Below are 15691 nucleotides of genomic sequence, written 5' to 3' on the forward strand. Positions count from 1 at the left end.
TGCGCAGAGGGTGACAGCGGCCCCTGCTCCACGCCGGAGCCCGTCAGCTGGGTGTGGGGGAGCCCGGGAAAGCGCAGACCCCTCAGCGGGGGTTCAGAGGGAGCAGGTCCAGGGGGTGCCACCGATGGAGTGACAGCCATCCCTCGCTATCTCTGGGGTGCCTGGCCTGCTGGCCAACATGGCCTGGCCCCTGCCGAGGACCCCACTCTCTTGGACCCCGAAGCTGCCCTGCCCCCTCAGAGCCTCGGCTCCACCTGCTATGGCTCATTTGGGAGGGGCTGCCCTGCTCCTGAGCCCTGGGAGGCTGCGCTGCCCTTGGCAGTGGCCTGTGCTGGATGCCTCAGGCCCTGGGCAGGTGTCTCAGGAAGGCTGAGGGGAGCCCTGTGCACAGGCCCTCTCACCACATGGCACTCTAGGTGCTCCGAGCCCCCTCCACACTGAGAAATTGCTGTGTAGGGTGGAGCCCAGAGGGAGCCCTGGGTCACACCCCATGTCCTGATGGACAGTGCAGAGTGGGGCCCGCCCACCCCGGGCTCCCCTAGCCGTGGACGCACCAGGTGCCTACTTCCCCTGCTGTGGTGCTGGGCACAGATGGCCCCCAGATGTCAGGGGGTCTAGCCTTGCCCTGGGCTGAAAAGCCAGGACCTCCGTGGTGGACACATGGAGGGCCCACAGTGCTCTGCCAAACCCCGGAACCCAGAACCAGCCTGTTGGGCCCAAGGTGGGCAGGCAAGGCCGTGGGTCACATGCAACCCCCCAGCATCTTCTGAGGACACTGGCCATGAACTTTTGTCTGGGGTCTTGCAAGCCAGAGAGAGAGAAGGAGACACAGCCCCACTAGCCAGCATGGACACTGTGTCCCAGGGGACCCTACGTGGCCCTTCATGTGGAAACCCACCCACAGAGCCACCTGGCCTGGCTGGCGTTGGCTCTGGGGACTCAGAGACAGCGCCAAGGGTGGGTGTGTTGGGCCTTTCCCCCCACGGGGCACCACCCCCAGACGGAAAGGAGGCTGGGCTCCATGTGAAATGGCTGGGTGCTGGGGGCAGGCGCTGTCCTGGGGCCGTGGCGGGCTGTTCTGTGCTGCAGTCCCATGGGTGTCCCTGGGAGGGCCAGGCTCTTGGAGGCTGCTCTGCTCTGTGCCTGCCTCGCCTGCGAGGGGCCACACCAGCCTCTGTGTCCAGCCCCATTTGTCTGGGGACCCCAGGCGCCAGTAGCTTGTGTGAGCTGGTCCCAGGTCCAAGCCGCCTAGGAAGGCCCAGAGCGAACGCAGGTCTGGGTGTCGTCAGAACCATGGGGAGAAATGGGATGGGCCCCGCTTTCTGCCATCTGCCCCCCATGAAAGTGGTGAGGCCGCTGTCTCACCACCAGCAGGATGACAACCGAGCCGGGTTGGCCAACCCCAGGTCTCGCTCTGTTTGCGGTTAGGGGAGTTTCAGAGAGAACACACTTGGACCCTGGCTACTTCCTGAAAGCTCTCAGCTGCGTCTACAGAGAGTGTGAGGCCGGCTGTCAGGATGAGCTCAGAGTGAGTCCAGGGCCCACGTGCTGGGAGCAGTCAGGGCCGGGGGATGGGTCCTGAGAGCAGAGGTGATTCGTTGGTGTAAAGGTGGGGGGTATTAACCTGGGATCCTTCACCCAGAGAGACCCAGGGCACCACTGACCACAAACGTGGTGGGGGGGGGGGAACTGGGGGAGGGGCAGCCCTCTGTTGTAGCTTTGGCGTCTCTGCCCGCCCTGAGATTTCCTCCAGCACGGTCCCCACCAGACGGCTGGCTGGGGCGGGAGGCAGGAGCTAGGGGCTGGCTTGTCCAGGGACCGTCTCCTCGCCCTGGTCCAGGCACTCCGAGCTTCCCGGGCTGGTGCCACGTGCTTGCTGCTGAATCGCAGGCGTCTGGCGGGGTCGGGCGTAAAGGGCCTCTCACCCTGGCCTCCAGGGGCTGCCTGGGCCCGGTCACGTGGGCAGGAGTCAAGCCAGCAGGACAGCGGGGTCTCTGAGGGGTGGGCGACCAGCCCGGTCACAGGGCACGGTCCTGGGGCACAGTGGAGTGTCCCATCAGTGTCCGCGGAGAGCGGCGGGCAGGGGCTGGCCACGGAGGATGGGCAGCGGGAAGGGTGGTTCTTCCGGGCGTCCCTCTGCCTGGACGGTGACAAGTGATGTCAGAGGACCCGCCAGGCGGAGCGGGGAGGACAGAGGTGGGACAGCAGATGTGTGTTTGGGGAGGGAGTTCAACCTCATTAGCACTCAAGGAAATGCAGGTGCGTTTTAACCGGTGGTGGGAGGAGTGAGGGTGGGTCAGAGGCCCCAGTCCAGCTGCCTCAGAGCATAGGTAGGAACTCAGCAGTTCCCTCCCCAAAGTCTAACCGATGCACAAGGACAGAAGTGAGGCCCGAGGTCTGGGTGTGAGGAGGCGGGAGCGAGAGATTGGAAAGAGCCCCAAAGGCCGGCCGTGGTGAAACGGTGAAAGACGTTACAGCAAACCCACCAGACGGGAGCCGGATTCCGGGCGTCCTGGGGAGCCGCTCCTCAGAACCTGCAAGGGAAGCCAGGAGGGCACGTGCTGGACAGGCTTCTCTGCTGCGCTTCTGTGCCCGTTTGCAGCGGCCCACGGTGAAACGGCTGCAGTGTGTTTTAAATGCCGGGAGGGACTCGCGGCAGACGCAGGGCCTGGAGCACCTGGGGAGAGCACTGGGGGCCAGGTCACTCCACCCCGTCCTGTGAGTGTCCACCGCAGCTCCTGTCCGCAAAACGGGCTTATTTACATAACAATGGATTGAAAGGGTCAGTGGAAATAATCCATGAACAATCTCTAGTAGGAAGAGAAGAGTTTTATTTGAGCCAAACTGGGGACTAGAGCCCAGGAGACAGCTCTCAGATGACGGGACCTGCTCTGGAGACGCAGGGTTTCCAGCACAGTTTTGTATCTTGTCAGAACACGAACATTAAAGAAGTCAGGGATACATTCCCACAAGATGTTGATAAAACCAGACCAGCAGGACACAGGGAGTCAGCCCGGCCCAGCCCCCGGGAGGGGGTCGTCACAGAAGGAGGGCCCGCGCGGGCGTCCCAGGGCGGGAGGCGCTTCCGCTCGGACGTTCTCTGCTTCTGGTCAGTGCGCCCTTTTCTTTAATAATTAAAGCAGATGGACAAGGTATGTTTAGGCCACACACAGGCTGTTCTAGCATCAATTTCAAGTTGTCCCCTGTGTAAGCCAGAGTGACGCCCCCAGACCTCTGCGGGTGAATCTTCCTTCATTAAAAGTAACCAGCAGACAGGCCGCAGGTGAGCGTATGGGGGCGGGGGCGGGGCGGCACCTGGAAGCTGCTGAGGGGGCAGGGTTGGCCCCGCAGGGAGGAAGGTTTGGGTTGAAGGCCTTAGGGCTCGTGGAGGCACCAGGGTGGGGCCCAGGGCTGGCAGGGGCTAGGGCTGGGGCTGCCGGAGCCCAGGCCCGGGGAGGGAAGGGGCTTCAGGCTTCGTTCCACGGCCTGTGCCTGCCCCAGAGCCCAGGTCAGGGACAGAGACCCCAAGCCCACCAGGCCCAGGCTGGCGCTGTGGGCGTGGCGGGCTGTCCTCCCCGAGGCCTCGTGTGGGGTCTGTCCCTCCACCTGCCCCAGAGCTGAGACTGCCCAAAGGCAGGTGGGGACGTGGGGCAGGCGAGGAAAAGCAGGTTACTGTGTGCAGGCAGGCAGAGAGGACCAGGCCCCAGGCCCACTGGACCTGGGCCGGCAAGAGCCCCAGCTGCCAGCGGGGATGGGCTCTGGGCGCTCTGGGGCTGGTGCAGGGCGGACGCCGAGAGGGGACAGTCCGCTGCTACCCCGGCCAGGCTCCTGCTCCACACCTAGGGCGCGGCTGCCAGGTGTCCCAGCTGTCAACCAAGGACGACACAAGACCCACTGACGCTGGGTTGCTCAGCTTATGGGTCAGGAGGACACACAGGGAGCAAGGACAGGGGAGCAAGCCGGAAGTGTCCGTGTCACTGGAGCCACGAAGACCCTGGGAGTGGGCCTGGGGCTGAGACCTGCAGCCGTGCTTCCATCGGGCAGGACCGGCCGGGACAAAGCCCGAAGACAGGATGAGCTCTGGGGAGCAGACGGCCCGGAGGCCGGGGGCTGGGCCGGGGAGTGGGTGGAGGGGTAGGTGCCCAGCCCTGTCGGCATGGGGGAGGGGCGAGAGGGGTGGCGAAGACTGCGCACTGGGTGTGGGGACACGCTCCCCTCGCCCGGGCCGTCCCACCACCTGGCTGCTCCGGCCTGGGCCTTGTGCCGGGGCCGCTGTTTCTTCGATGTGGTCCCTTCCAGCCCCCATCTCATCCATCCAGGCGGACTGTTGGCGCCTGATGGTCAGGGACGTGGCCCCGGATCTGTACATCAAGCTTTGTTCTGCACTGGCTGCACGGGGCAGGGGGGCAAGCAGAGGGCCAGCCAGTGCCCTCGGACGGACAAAGTGCAGGCCCCGGGGTCTGCTTCGCCCACCGCTGCTCTGCCCACGGGCCTCAGCCCGAGGGATGCACACTGTCGGTTGGGCCACTTCCTCCCGCTTTTGCAGAAGTGGCTTCTAGAAACATGAGCCCCGCTCTGCTCCCAGCTTCATCAGGGAGGAGGGTGCCACGCAGCCCCTGGGGAAGGGGCTGTCCTCCAGCTTTCCAGAGTCACAGTTCTGGGGAAGGGGTCGGGCCCAGGGTGAGGCCGGTGGTGCCCGCCCCCCGCTCCTGGGGCTCGGGGCCTCTGGACTGCTCCCAGCTGGGCTGGTGTCCTCACAGCTCATGTGGGCCACCCTCACGGTTGGAGACCCTCTGGACGCCCCCTTCCTCAGGCTTATCCCTCCCTCACCCCCGGAGCTGACGGCCCCCCCCAGGTGACAGCCCTCAGGGCCTTGGACCATCTCGTTGGAAGGCAGAGTTCCATGCAGGGTCCTCCCAGGCCAGGTGTAGACCTCAGCCAGAGTATCCGCAGGATTGGACCCCTCCCCACCTTGCAGGGGTGCTGGATGAGTCCCGGGGGCAAGGGTGGGCGGGGGGTCCCAGTGACCCTCCAGGCCCACCCCTGCTGGCAGTCAGGCTATGTCAGTTTCAAAAGTTTTCAAAAGGCTTGGGAGATACCGTTTCTTGATTCTTTCTTGCCTCAGCATCTTATCTTCGCCTCTCGTTCTGAGGTCTTACTTACAAATTCTAAGTTTCAGTGAACTCTCTGTAGTTTCAGGTAAACATCTGGTATTTCCGGCTGCTAAAGTGCACTTGCCAAAGGAGGGCCTGAGGGGAATCTACCCGCAGCGCAGCCGCCGCCGGGGGCGGGGCGGGGGGCGGGGCGGGGTGGCTGCGGTGCTGGCTCCCCGCGGGGTGGGGTCTCCAGCTGGCAGGTGGCTTGGGGTGGGGGCTGGGGCACAGGTGGTGACACCTCTCTAGCCCAGTTCCCTGAGGAAAAAGTTAAGAGCGCTTGCCTCCCCCGGACCCTATCTGGCTGGTAGAACGGAGCTTACCTCAGGGGCACCTCTGGTTAGAGAGGGCAGCTGAGAGACAGGGTGCCTGGAATTCCACCCCCCGCCTGCCAGCACCCGCTGTGCCTGCCTACCTCTGTGCACTGAGGCCGCCGTGGTCACTGTCCCGGGGTCCTGGTCCCTTTCACAGGGGTGATGTCTATGCACTTTGGATCTCAGATAATTACTTCACCAAGAAGAACTCCTAGAAAGGATTTTACCAGATCCAAAGTTAAGCATGTTGAAGATTTTTTAAGCCATGGTGCAAAATTGTGCTCCAAAACATTTGTGCCAGTTTGTGCTCCCATGAACACAGTAAAAAGTACCCACGTCTCCATTGTCTCACCAACACTAAGAATTAAAGTTCTTCATTTTTGCCAACCTGATAGGCGAGAAAAAGACTACTATATGAATGTTTCTGTTTCTTTAACTACATAAGCGGAGTTGAGCATTTTTTGAATTTTTAGGAGCTATTTTTACTTCTTCTGCAAATGATCTGCTGATTGGCTTTGACCCTTCTATTTTTGTTGGTTTGTAGGAGCTCTTTACATATCAAGGATCTGCTGTTGTATCCCACAGGATAAATACAAGACTTGGCATGTAGCAAATTTTAACTAACCATTCGTCAAATGACTTAATTTGTAATTTAATCTGATTTCCCTAAAGCAATTTCAACCTACTCTTTCTCTAGGTCACTTTAAAACTCCTGGAGTAAACCTCTCAACAGGCATGTGACGTGTACTGCAGCGCCGCCCTGAGACAGCTGGAAAACATGCCAGGTGAGACCCACCCCCATGTCTCCTTTGACTTCAAACACTCAGCAGGGAGCCGGTGAGAGTTTTGCTACAATGCACTTTGTCTCGTAACAGGGGCAATTAATGCAGAAGTTCACATGCAAAACTAGATTTATCAAAATAAACTCGGAAACAGCAAAGCTGGAGGCCCTCTGCCAAGACACAGGCAGCTCCCATTTCTTTATTCTCTTGAAGTGCTAGCGAACACCAGCAGCAGGGCTGAGGGGCAGTCCCAGGCTCTGTCTGCCAAGGCCCAGATACCCTGCAGAGACTCTCCCCTTCTCTGGGGACTCATCCATCCCCACTCAGGGGCTCTTTCCCCAGGAATCAGGGTCCTCTGTGTGCACTGTTGGTGGGTGCAGGGGCTCTCACCTGTGTGCCCAGGGCTGGTCACCAGGGGGCTTGGAGAGGTGGAGACTGGAGGCTTGGTGTGGCCGTGCGGCCCCGAGCAGGCGGCCTGTGACGGAGCCACACTCAGAGTCCAGTAGGTGCGCTGTGAGGTGGGGGCGGTGCTGGAGGGGGTGAAGGGGAGCAGGGAGAGAACCAGAGCCTCTCTGACGGCTGGGAGCCCACAGGCCTCACGAGGGCCTCTACCTGGGTTTAGGTCCCCTTACACTCTGCCCCCAGGGGTGTGTGACCATCGAGAGGGATGGGATGGAGACAGGGCAATGCTGGGGACCAGGGAGAGTGGCAGGCACTGTGGAGGACTCGTGTGTCCAGAGGGGAAGAGCCGTCCAGGAGGGGACCGCCCGTGCAAAGGCAGGATGTCACCTCTCTCCCACCAGAGGACCGCCCTCCGTGGCCCGGGGCTCCCCCGGCCTCTCAACCCCTCTGCTGGGCGGAGCCCAGCTCTGGCACAGAGAACCGACCACTGGATCGGGGCACTCGGTCACACCTCCGTCCACATGGAGAATGGAGCTCCAGTCCCAGGGTGTTAGGGCAGTGGGGGGGGGCCCAGAGAAGTGACCCCTCACACCCACTGGGATGGCCACTGCCAAAACCAAATACCAAGTGCCGGTGAGGACGTGAACAAACGGGAGCCCTCGTGCACTGTTGGTGGGAACGTAAAAGGGACCATGTGCCAGGGAGGACAGTATGGAGGTTCCTCAAAAGCTTAAAAAAAAAAAAAAAGGTGGGGATATCACTCAGCGGTAGAGCGCGTGCTCAGCATGCACGAGGCCCTGGGTTTAATCCTCGGTGCCTCCGCGGAAAACAAACCAACCGACCTAAATACCTCCCCCTCAAAGGAAAGTTTAAAAAGAGACTCACCGTGTGCTCCAGCGATCCCACTCCGAGCCGCACACAAAAGAGGTGAAAATGGGTCTCGAGGAGGTATTTGCACACTCACGTTCACAGCAGCCAAAGTGTGGAAGCCGCCCAGTGGCCACGGGCAGGCGACTGGGTAAACCTAGCATGGCCCGTCCACATGCCAGGGTACCGCTCAGCCTTAGGTAGGAAGGGCGTCCGGACACGGGCCGGCACGGGGAAGCGTCCTGAGGACACGATGCTGAGAAGGACCCGTTCTTTATGACCCCTCACGCGGGGGCCAGGGGGAAGGGGAGGGCGTGGGGAGCGAGTGTCCCCGTTCAGGGGACAGGGCTTCCCTTAGGGGCGAGGAGAGGGTCCTGGAGGTGGGTGGTGGCAGCGGCTGTGCAGCCCTGGGGCTGTGCTTAACACCACTGAACTGCGCGCTCAGGACGGTTAAGGTGGCAGCTTTCACACTGTGGCTATTTCACTAGAATTTAAACCCTGGGGAGAACAAGGGAGCGGCGCCACAGGCGCCAGGTGGGGCCGGAGGGCGCGGCGGCTGGACGGCAAGCGGCCGCCCCGCAGCACCCGGAGCCAGAAGACGGGCTCCAGCGGGGCGGGGCTTCGTCGTCCTCAGGAAACCCCTCCAGAATTGGGGTGAAGGTGCATTTCGGGTGAACCGGAGCTGAGGGCAGGCTCTACTCACAGGGTTTGTAAAGGGTGCCCCGGGGGAAGGAGGGCGCGACCTCAGGAAGGCAGGAGTGAAGGAAGGGAGCCCTGTGGCCAACTCACGGCCGCTGGGAGCAGGGACAGGTGGTGCGAGGTCACGGCCACCAACCACCGCGGGCAGCACCAGCACCAGCCGACGTGCAGGGTTAAACAGACAGAGGACCGGCCCTGAGGTAACCGGACAGAGCCGCACACGCGCCAGACACGCGGCTTCGGAGTGACAGTGCCCCAGGGTTCCTGCCCGTTCAGGAGGGTGGCGGCTCTGCGTAACTCCAGACATTTAGACACACACACACACACACACACACACACACACACACAAACACGAGACTGTCTAGGGCTCTCTCAGAAAGACTGAAAATAGCCTCAGTGACCTCCAAACCAGCAGGAGAGGAAAACAGAGCGAGAAGCAAACTCAGTCAAGCCGAGGGAAGACGTGCTGTTTGCTCGGGCTGCTGCGGCAGAGGTGCTCGGGCCGGGGGTGAGACCCCACACTCAGCCTCGCGCGCGCCGGGGGCTGAGGCCCGGGCCAGGCGCGGGCGGGGCTGGCTCCTCGGAGGCCCGCTGCCTGCAGCCCATGGCTCCCTGGCCTGGCGCTGTCTTCTTCTGTGTGTGCCCTGTGTGTAAATGTCCCCTTTTTTTAAAAAAAATAAATTGCTACATCATATTTTTTGATTTGGGGTTTTTGGGGGGGTAATTAGGTTTATTTATTTATTTATCTGTCTGTTTTTTAATACCCTCCCTCCTCCAAATGGGTTTCTTAATGTGACCCTTCGATCACTGGTCTCCAAGCCGCCGGCCCTGTGGACAGAATGCAGACCGCGTCTTTGCCGCTCATGGAGGTCATATTTCCAAGTGTTGTTTGTGTGCTGGAGAAGAGAGTTGACTCTCTGTTCGCCTCTGTGATGGGGTGAATCGTGCTCCCCCCAAAAAGACACGCTGAAGCCCAAACCCCCAGGCCCTCAGAAGGTGACTGCACTTGGAGGTGGGGCCTTTACAGAGGCCACCAAGTTAAAATGGGGTCATTTGGGTGGCCCTGACCCCCTATGACTGTGTCCTTATAGAAAGGGGACGTTTGGGGGAGGGTACAGCTCAGCAGTGGAGCATGTACTTAGCATGCACAAGGTCCCAGTTCAATCCCCAGCACCTCCACCAAGGAACAGACAAGCAAAGAAACCAGCCTAGCCCCCCCCCAACCCCGGCTCAACAACAGCACCCGCTGGAAACCGTTCAGCCCCCGGTGTGTCCTGTCTGGGGCGGCCATGAGCCCTCTTGCCTTCCTGAGCGCCGCCAAGTCTCTTCCAGGCGGTTCCAGGGACACCCGCCCTCAGGCTTGTCTCTGTCCCACAGGAAACGGCACGTCAGCAACCAGCCCTGCCCTGTGGACTGGCGCGCCCCCGCCAAACTGCACCATGTCCTTCGAGGAGAGCAGGGTGTTCCTGGTGGCGGTGTACAGCGCCGTGTGCACGCTGGGTCTCCCGGCCAACTGCCTGACGGCGTGGCTGACACTGCTGCAGGCGCTGCAGGGCAACGTGCTGGCCGTCTACCTCTTCTGCCTGGCGCTCTGCGAGCTGCTCTACATCGGCACCCTGCCGCTCTGGGTCATCTACGTCCAGAGGCAGCACCGCTGGACCCTGGGCCCCTGGGCCTGCAAGGTGACCGCCTACATCTTCTTCTGCAACCTCTACGTCAGCATCCTCTTCCTGTGCTGTGTCTCCTGCGACCGCTTCGTAGCAGTGGTGTATGCGCTGGAGAGCCGGGGCCGCCGCCACCAGAAGACCGCCGTGCTGGTCTCAGCCTCCATCTTCATCCTTGTCGGGCTCGTCCATTACCCGGTGTTTCAAATGGAGGACAATGACACCTGCTTCGAGACGCTGCCAATGAACCGCAGGGTGGCAGTGTACTACTACGCGAGGTTCACGGCAGGCTTTGCCGCCCCCATGTCCATCATCGCCTTCACCAACCAGCGTATCTTCCGGAGCACCAAGCTGAGCACTGGCCTGAGCGCCACCCAGAAGGCCAAGGTGAAGCAGCTGGCCATCGCGGTCGTGGCCATCTTCCTGTTCTGCTTCGCTCCCTATCACCTGGTGCTCCTGGCCAAAGCTGTCGCCTTCTCCTACTACAGGGGAGATGCCAAATCTGTGTGCGCCTTCGAAGCCAGACTGTACACCACCTCCATGGTGTTCCTGGGCCTGGCCACGGTCAACAGCGTGGCCGACCCCATCATCTACATGCTGGCCACGGGACTTTCGCGCCAAGAATTGTGCAGAATCCATAAGGAGTGGAAAAAGTTATCCACAAAGGCGGACGTCACCAAGCTCACGTGTTCCAAGGACTCGGAGGAGGTGCAGCTGCCCACGCCACTCACAGATGGCTGCACACTCCCCGGGCCTGTCCACGTGCCCGGGCCACGGCTGGGTGCCCTGGAGAGGCTGACCGAGGACACGTGCTGAGCTCAGCCTGCCGCAGGGCAGGACACCGGCACCATGACTTCTCTGCCACTGAGCCCGCCAGCCAGTGTCCACGGCGCCAGCTGTGGAGCCCCGTCCAGATGACACACCACCAATTTCTCATGCTTGGAGCCTGCCCCTTGGGGGTCCCGGTCTCCCAGGCGTCCCCACTGGGTACAGAAACCCCATGAGGAAGGTGGCGGCACGCCAGAGTGAGGGCGCCTTCCAGGCTGCGGGAGAGCGCGCGGCAGGCAGGAGGGCGTGCTCTGGCCGGCTCTCGGCTATTAGCAAACAGCAGGGCCGCTGGCAGTGGCCGTGTGCCTGTCTGGGGAAGCTGGCAGCTGGCCCAGCCGTGCACAGGGAGGTGCCTGTCAGCCCCCAAGTGATGACTTTATTGTCTGTGCTTTTCTGCAGGCGTCGCCTGAATGGCTTGGAAGGGAGATGGCGGGGCCTCTGTGCTTCTGCCTCAGAACCTTCGTGCAGGCAGGCCTGGTCACCAGGGGCCAGGAGCCCAGCCCCGAGGGCCCTCGGCTGCGGCTGATGCTGCACTGGGCTGCAGACGCTCAGGGGAGCTGCGGGGCGGGTGCAGCCCACGCGTCCTGCAGGGAGCCCAGGTACCCTGTCAGGGACACCATCAGCCAGGTGTCCGCTGTGCACCCCAGGAAGGGTGATGTGTTGCCACCGGGCTTGGAGAATGGCTGCGATTTCTTCTCATCAAGGCTTCCCGGCTTGGTTGTCCGGGGAGAAGCTGGTTGCAGGTTCGGGCCAGTCCAGCCCCTCACCAAGGCACCGATGGAGCACGGACGGAGCACAGAACTGGGTGCTCGGGGAGACAGTGGGCTCCCGGGAACCTGCACAGCTGAGTGAGATCCGGGTCCTGCCCCAACCAGCCCCATCGGGCCAGGTCGCACGGCCGCCTCGGTTTCCCCATCTGTGACAGGGCCAGCGACCCTGCCCTTAGTGGTGGGGTCGGGTCAGGTGGGGGCTGACCCACTAGCTCTGCCTCAGGCACGCCCCCCGTGCCCGCAGCACAGCGGCCCGGAACCGCCTGGATGGACCGGGGCTCTCGGCTCCCTGGGCAGCCGCAGAGTGGCCTTCTTCACGGGAGAGACTGAGAAGATACGCGGTTTAGAAAACACGTTTAGAAATAAAAATATGAAACAACCGTGGGTGCCAACTTCCTTTTTAAGTAGAAAACTGTCATCGCGCCTATGCAGGCAGGTGTCCCCTCCAGGGCTTTCCTGGAGGCCAAGCCCGTGAGGGGCCGTGCGGTGGGCTCGCCAAGTGACGGGCAGGGGCCCCAGGAGCAGCCGGCGGGTCAAGGCTGGGATCGCAGGACGTTTCCACAGTGAGATAGGGCCTGTTCGCTTCCTGGGCCGCTGTCACTACCGCAAGCCGAGCGGCTTAGAGCAGACACGGTGTTCTCCCCGTCTGGGGCCGGGAGCCTGGGAGCAGGCTGTGGGCAGGGCGGTCCCTCCTGAGGCTCCGGGGGAGGCGGCGCCTGGCCTCACTCTCAGCCCGGGTGTTGCGCCAGCCTTGGCCGCCCTGGGCTCGTGGCCGCGTCACTCCCAGGCCCACCCCGTCTCGTGCGGCCTCCTCCTCCGTCTCCCCTCTGGCTCCCTGGATTCAGGGCTCACCTGGATAATCTGGGACGATCCCGTCAGCTGATCCTTACTTGTGATGCCTGCAAATAGGGAGCGACACCCATACTTCGAAATAAGGTCCTGTCCACAGGGGCCATGGGGTCGGAGGCAGAGGTGCCCTTCGGGGGCCAAGCCCACCCACTGCAAATGGCAAGAAGGAGCCAGAACCGCGCTGCGTGGTCCCCGGGCAGGAACGGCCCCACACTCGCCACTCACCCCGACTCGCTCTGCGCCTGTCGCCACCCACCCCGCCGTGCCATGACAAACGCGGGGAGGCATGGTCACCACCCAAGCCCTCCACACCTGCCTCCAGGAGTCGCACCTGTCAGCTGTGCACTGTCCCCCAGTTGCTCCCTCCTTCCCCCTCCCCCAGAGTCAGGTCCGAGGCCTCCAAGAGGCCCCTCCTGGGCCAGCCAGCCCCTCTGCCATCAGACCTGCCTCGGGTCCCTCTCTGGCCATCTGGAGACGACTGCTCCGTCTCTAGGACCCCCCAAAGCACTGGGTCTCCCCAGACTCCTGGATGCGGACCACGCAGTCTGGCCTGGACAGGCTCCAGCGGGGAGAGGTGGGTGTCGGGGAGGCCCCGTCGCCCCCAGAGCTGCCCCTTCCTTGGGGCCCTGCCTTTCCTGCCAGAAGCGCCAGGTCTGAAAGAGCCCAGCCCGGTTTGAAGGGGCTCAGCAGAGGGGGCCCAGCCACATCTGAGGCTCTAATGCTTTTAAACAACAAGAAGGACGAGAGAAAAGTCCTGGAAAATGGAGGAGCCCAGGTGAGAGACGCGGGGAGCAGGAGTCTGCACCGGCCCAGGGTTGGGGGCCCAGCCTTGGGGGGGTGCCTGTCTACCACCCCCACACCCCCTCCAGGCCAGCCCTCGGGCCTCTCACGCTGTCTCGGAGACCACCTGGTTTATGCGCATGTGTGTCACGTGACTCTGAATGCACCCCACCCCCACCCCCAGCAAAGGGGTTTCCCTTAGTTCAAGACCAGTCTTCACACCCAGGCTGGGACTCTCCCTGCTTCATCTTTTGTGACAGCGTGTGACCAATAAGCAGCCCCTTTCCTCCTGGGTGGTTTGCCACCGAGGCCTGCCCAGCCCCCAGCTCATCCCTGGGAGCTGGGAGTATAGGGGGCAGGGCTCAGGCCCCAGGAGCACCTGGTTCAGATGTGGGGCCGCTGGGACTTTGCCGGGGGTGTTCCTCGGAGGGCCTCCGCCCCCAGGGCTCTCGGAGGGTGCGTGCAGGGATGACATGGGCCCCCAGGAAATTAGAAGATGGACACTTGGAGGGGCAGTCGCTCTGGGGACCAGAAGCTCTGTGTTCAGGGCCCAGCCAGGTCGGGCATCACACTTAGAGACCAATCCGCCATCCTCAGTGTGCGGCCCCACTCAGCTTAGTGGAGGGGTGGGAGGGGGACCCTGATGGAGTGAGGCCCGCCCTGCCCTGGAGCTGAGACCCTGGGGAGCAGCTGGGGAGGCAGTGGGCGGGGCCAGCCTAGGGTTCTCCCTGGCCATGTCCCCCTGCCCCACCCCGACGGACGGCCTTATTATGACTGAGTCTTCAGTCACTGACCACGAACCTTTCCCCTGTCATCTGAGTCACACTGATGAGGGAAATTTCTCAGGTTAGCAGTGTGGTTACGGGGCCTGAGAGTGGCTCAGACAGTCTTCTCCCACACCCTCACCCCCCACCTCTTCACCCCCTACTTCACCTGTTCACTAGTTCCCTCCTTTCTCCTGCTTCACCCCCAGCCCAGAGCGCTCCCCGGAGGTGGGGAGGGAGGCCAGTGCAGTGAGGCCCACCCTTACTGCCCTGGGGCCCAAGGAGGAGGCAGGAATTGAGGGGGGGCCCCTGAGGCCCCTCTGGGGCCGCCCCGCCGCCCCGAGCAGCCCAGCCTACCCTCCTGGGCACATCCAGCTATTTGTTCACCGATGCACTCCCAGCTTCTGGGACAGGGCCTGGGCCTGAGCGGGCCCTACGGTGGCTCCCTGAGTCACGGAGTGAGGGACAGATGGTCGTGTGGTGGGCGGGCACTGTGCCAGCCGTGGAGCCCCACCCGGGCTCCCTGACATTCTGAGCACTCACGTACGTCCAAATATTTGAAAAGTCATCAACAACCTAACAGACGGTTGAGCCAGACACTCCCCACTCCCAGCCCTGATAAATACACCTGCACAGCTGGGGCAGGGCGAGGCCCCCCCGGCTCCCCAATTCCCCCTGGCCCTGCAAGTGGCTGCGGCCCACAGGTGCACACACCGGCCCGGGAGGTGGGCTTCCAGCGGCTTGGCTGAGGATCTGGGGTCTCGTTGTCCGGAGGTGGGGTAGAAGGGCAGCAGAGCCCCAGGGAGGGACCTTGTGCCCAAAGCCCCCCGACCCCGTGGGAGGGGCGGAGAGGGGCCTGCATACGCCAGGCCCGCCCGAGTGGTGAGTGTGCACAGAAAAGCACGCTGGTGATGGCTGGTGGGGCTGACGCCAGGCAGAGAGCGCTCCCACCTCGGGGTCACTAAGACTGTCGGGAACCCCCCGGACTTCCCAGGACACCAGCCTCAGCGTCCTCATCTGCAATTTGGGAATGGCCACAGGGCCCGCCCGCAGGGATGCTGGGGGCATTCACTGAGATCACGTGTTTCCCCCGCTTAGGCTGTGCCTGACAGCCCGCCGGGTCCTGCGGGGACCTTGACGACCGAGGCCCGTCTTCCCCGCGTCGGCCCCTAGAGGGCGCGGGGCGAGGCTGAGCTCGCCATGAGTCTCCCGCCCGCGGCCGCCAGGGGGCAGCACCACCCGAGAGGCCGCCGCGAGCGCGGGGCCCGGCTGCGCCCTTCCCCGCGCGAAGGGAGGGGAACTGGGCGGGGCCACCTCGAAACCTAGCCCGAGAGGCCCTGCGCCCCGGGGACAAGTGACAGTGACACCGTGGTTGACAGTGACATCAGCCCTGTGGCTGGCCTCGTGCGAATCCGGGAAAACCGCGGGGGCAAGCGTGGGTGTCCGGGCCGGGCTGGGAGGGAGCGGGCGCGGTGGGGAGGGCGGGGGGCCGGCGGGGCCAGGCGGTGGCCCTGTCCCCAGGCGGGCTGGGCAGCAGCGTAGCTCCCCCAGGAGGCATGTAGTGCACATCCACATCCCCCGGAGCCACCCCACAGCAGGACCGCCCCCCAAACCTCCCTCGGGACTCTGCGGCCTCCGTACCCCCTAGGATGGCGAGAATCGTAGACAACAAGGGATGGAGAGGGGGTGGAGAGGGTGGCCCCTCCTACACCGCTGGCGGGATGTGAAGTGGTGCAGCCGCTGTGAAAACAGTCTGGCAGTATCACGATCAACACGGAGTCCCACGTGACCCGCCGCGCCAGTCCTAGGAGCCACCCAC

At 62.9% G+C, this 15691-nt stretch overlaps 1 protein-coding gene across 6 annotated transcripts; it reads left to right on the forward strand.

The window, feature by feature from the left end:
* The first annotated feature begins 1453 nt into the window (after positions 1–1453).
* On the forward strand, positions 1454–11859 carry GPR132 (G protein-coupled receptor 132). 6 transcript variants are annotated; one of them, XM_010968852.3, is made up of 3 exons: positions 1454–1528; positions 6165–6252; positions 9595–11859. In XM_010968852.3, the coding sequence occupies exons 2-3, from the start codon at positions 6246–6248 to the stop codon at positions 10695–10697; spliced, it is 1110 nt and encodes a 369-aa protein (XP_010967154.1). In that variant the 5' UTR covers positions 1454–1528; positions 6165–6245; the 3' UTR covers positions 10698–11859. The 6 variants fall into 6 exon arrangements, with proteins under 6 accessions (XP_010967154.1, XP_010967153.1, XP_074220968.1 ...); XM_010968851.3 differs by having other exon boundaries at positions 1473–1528; positions 9037–11859; XM_074364870.1 differs by lacking the exon at positions 1454–1528 and adding an exon at positions 2290–2718.
* Positions 11860–15691: the final 3832 nt, after the last annotated feature.

This window comes from Camelus bactrianus, chromosome 6 (genome assembly GCF_048773025.1).
Source record: "Camelus bactrianus isolate YW-2024 breed Bactrian camel chromosome 6, ASM4877302v1, whole genome shotgun sequence".
In the NCBI taxonomy this organism is placed as follows: domain Eukaryota; kingdom Metazoa; phylum Chordata; class Mammalia; order Artiodactyla; family Camelidae; genus Camelus; species Camelus bactrianus.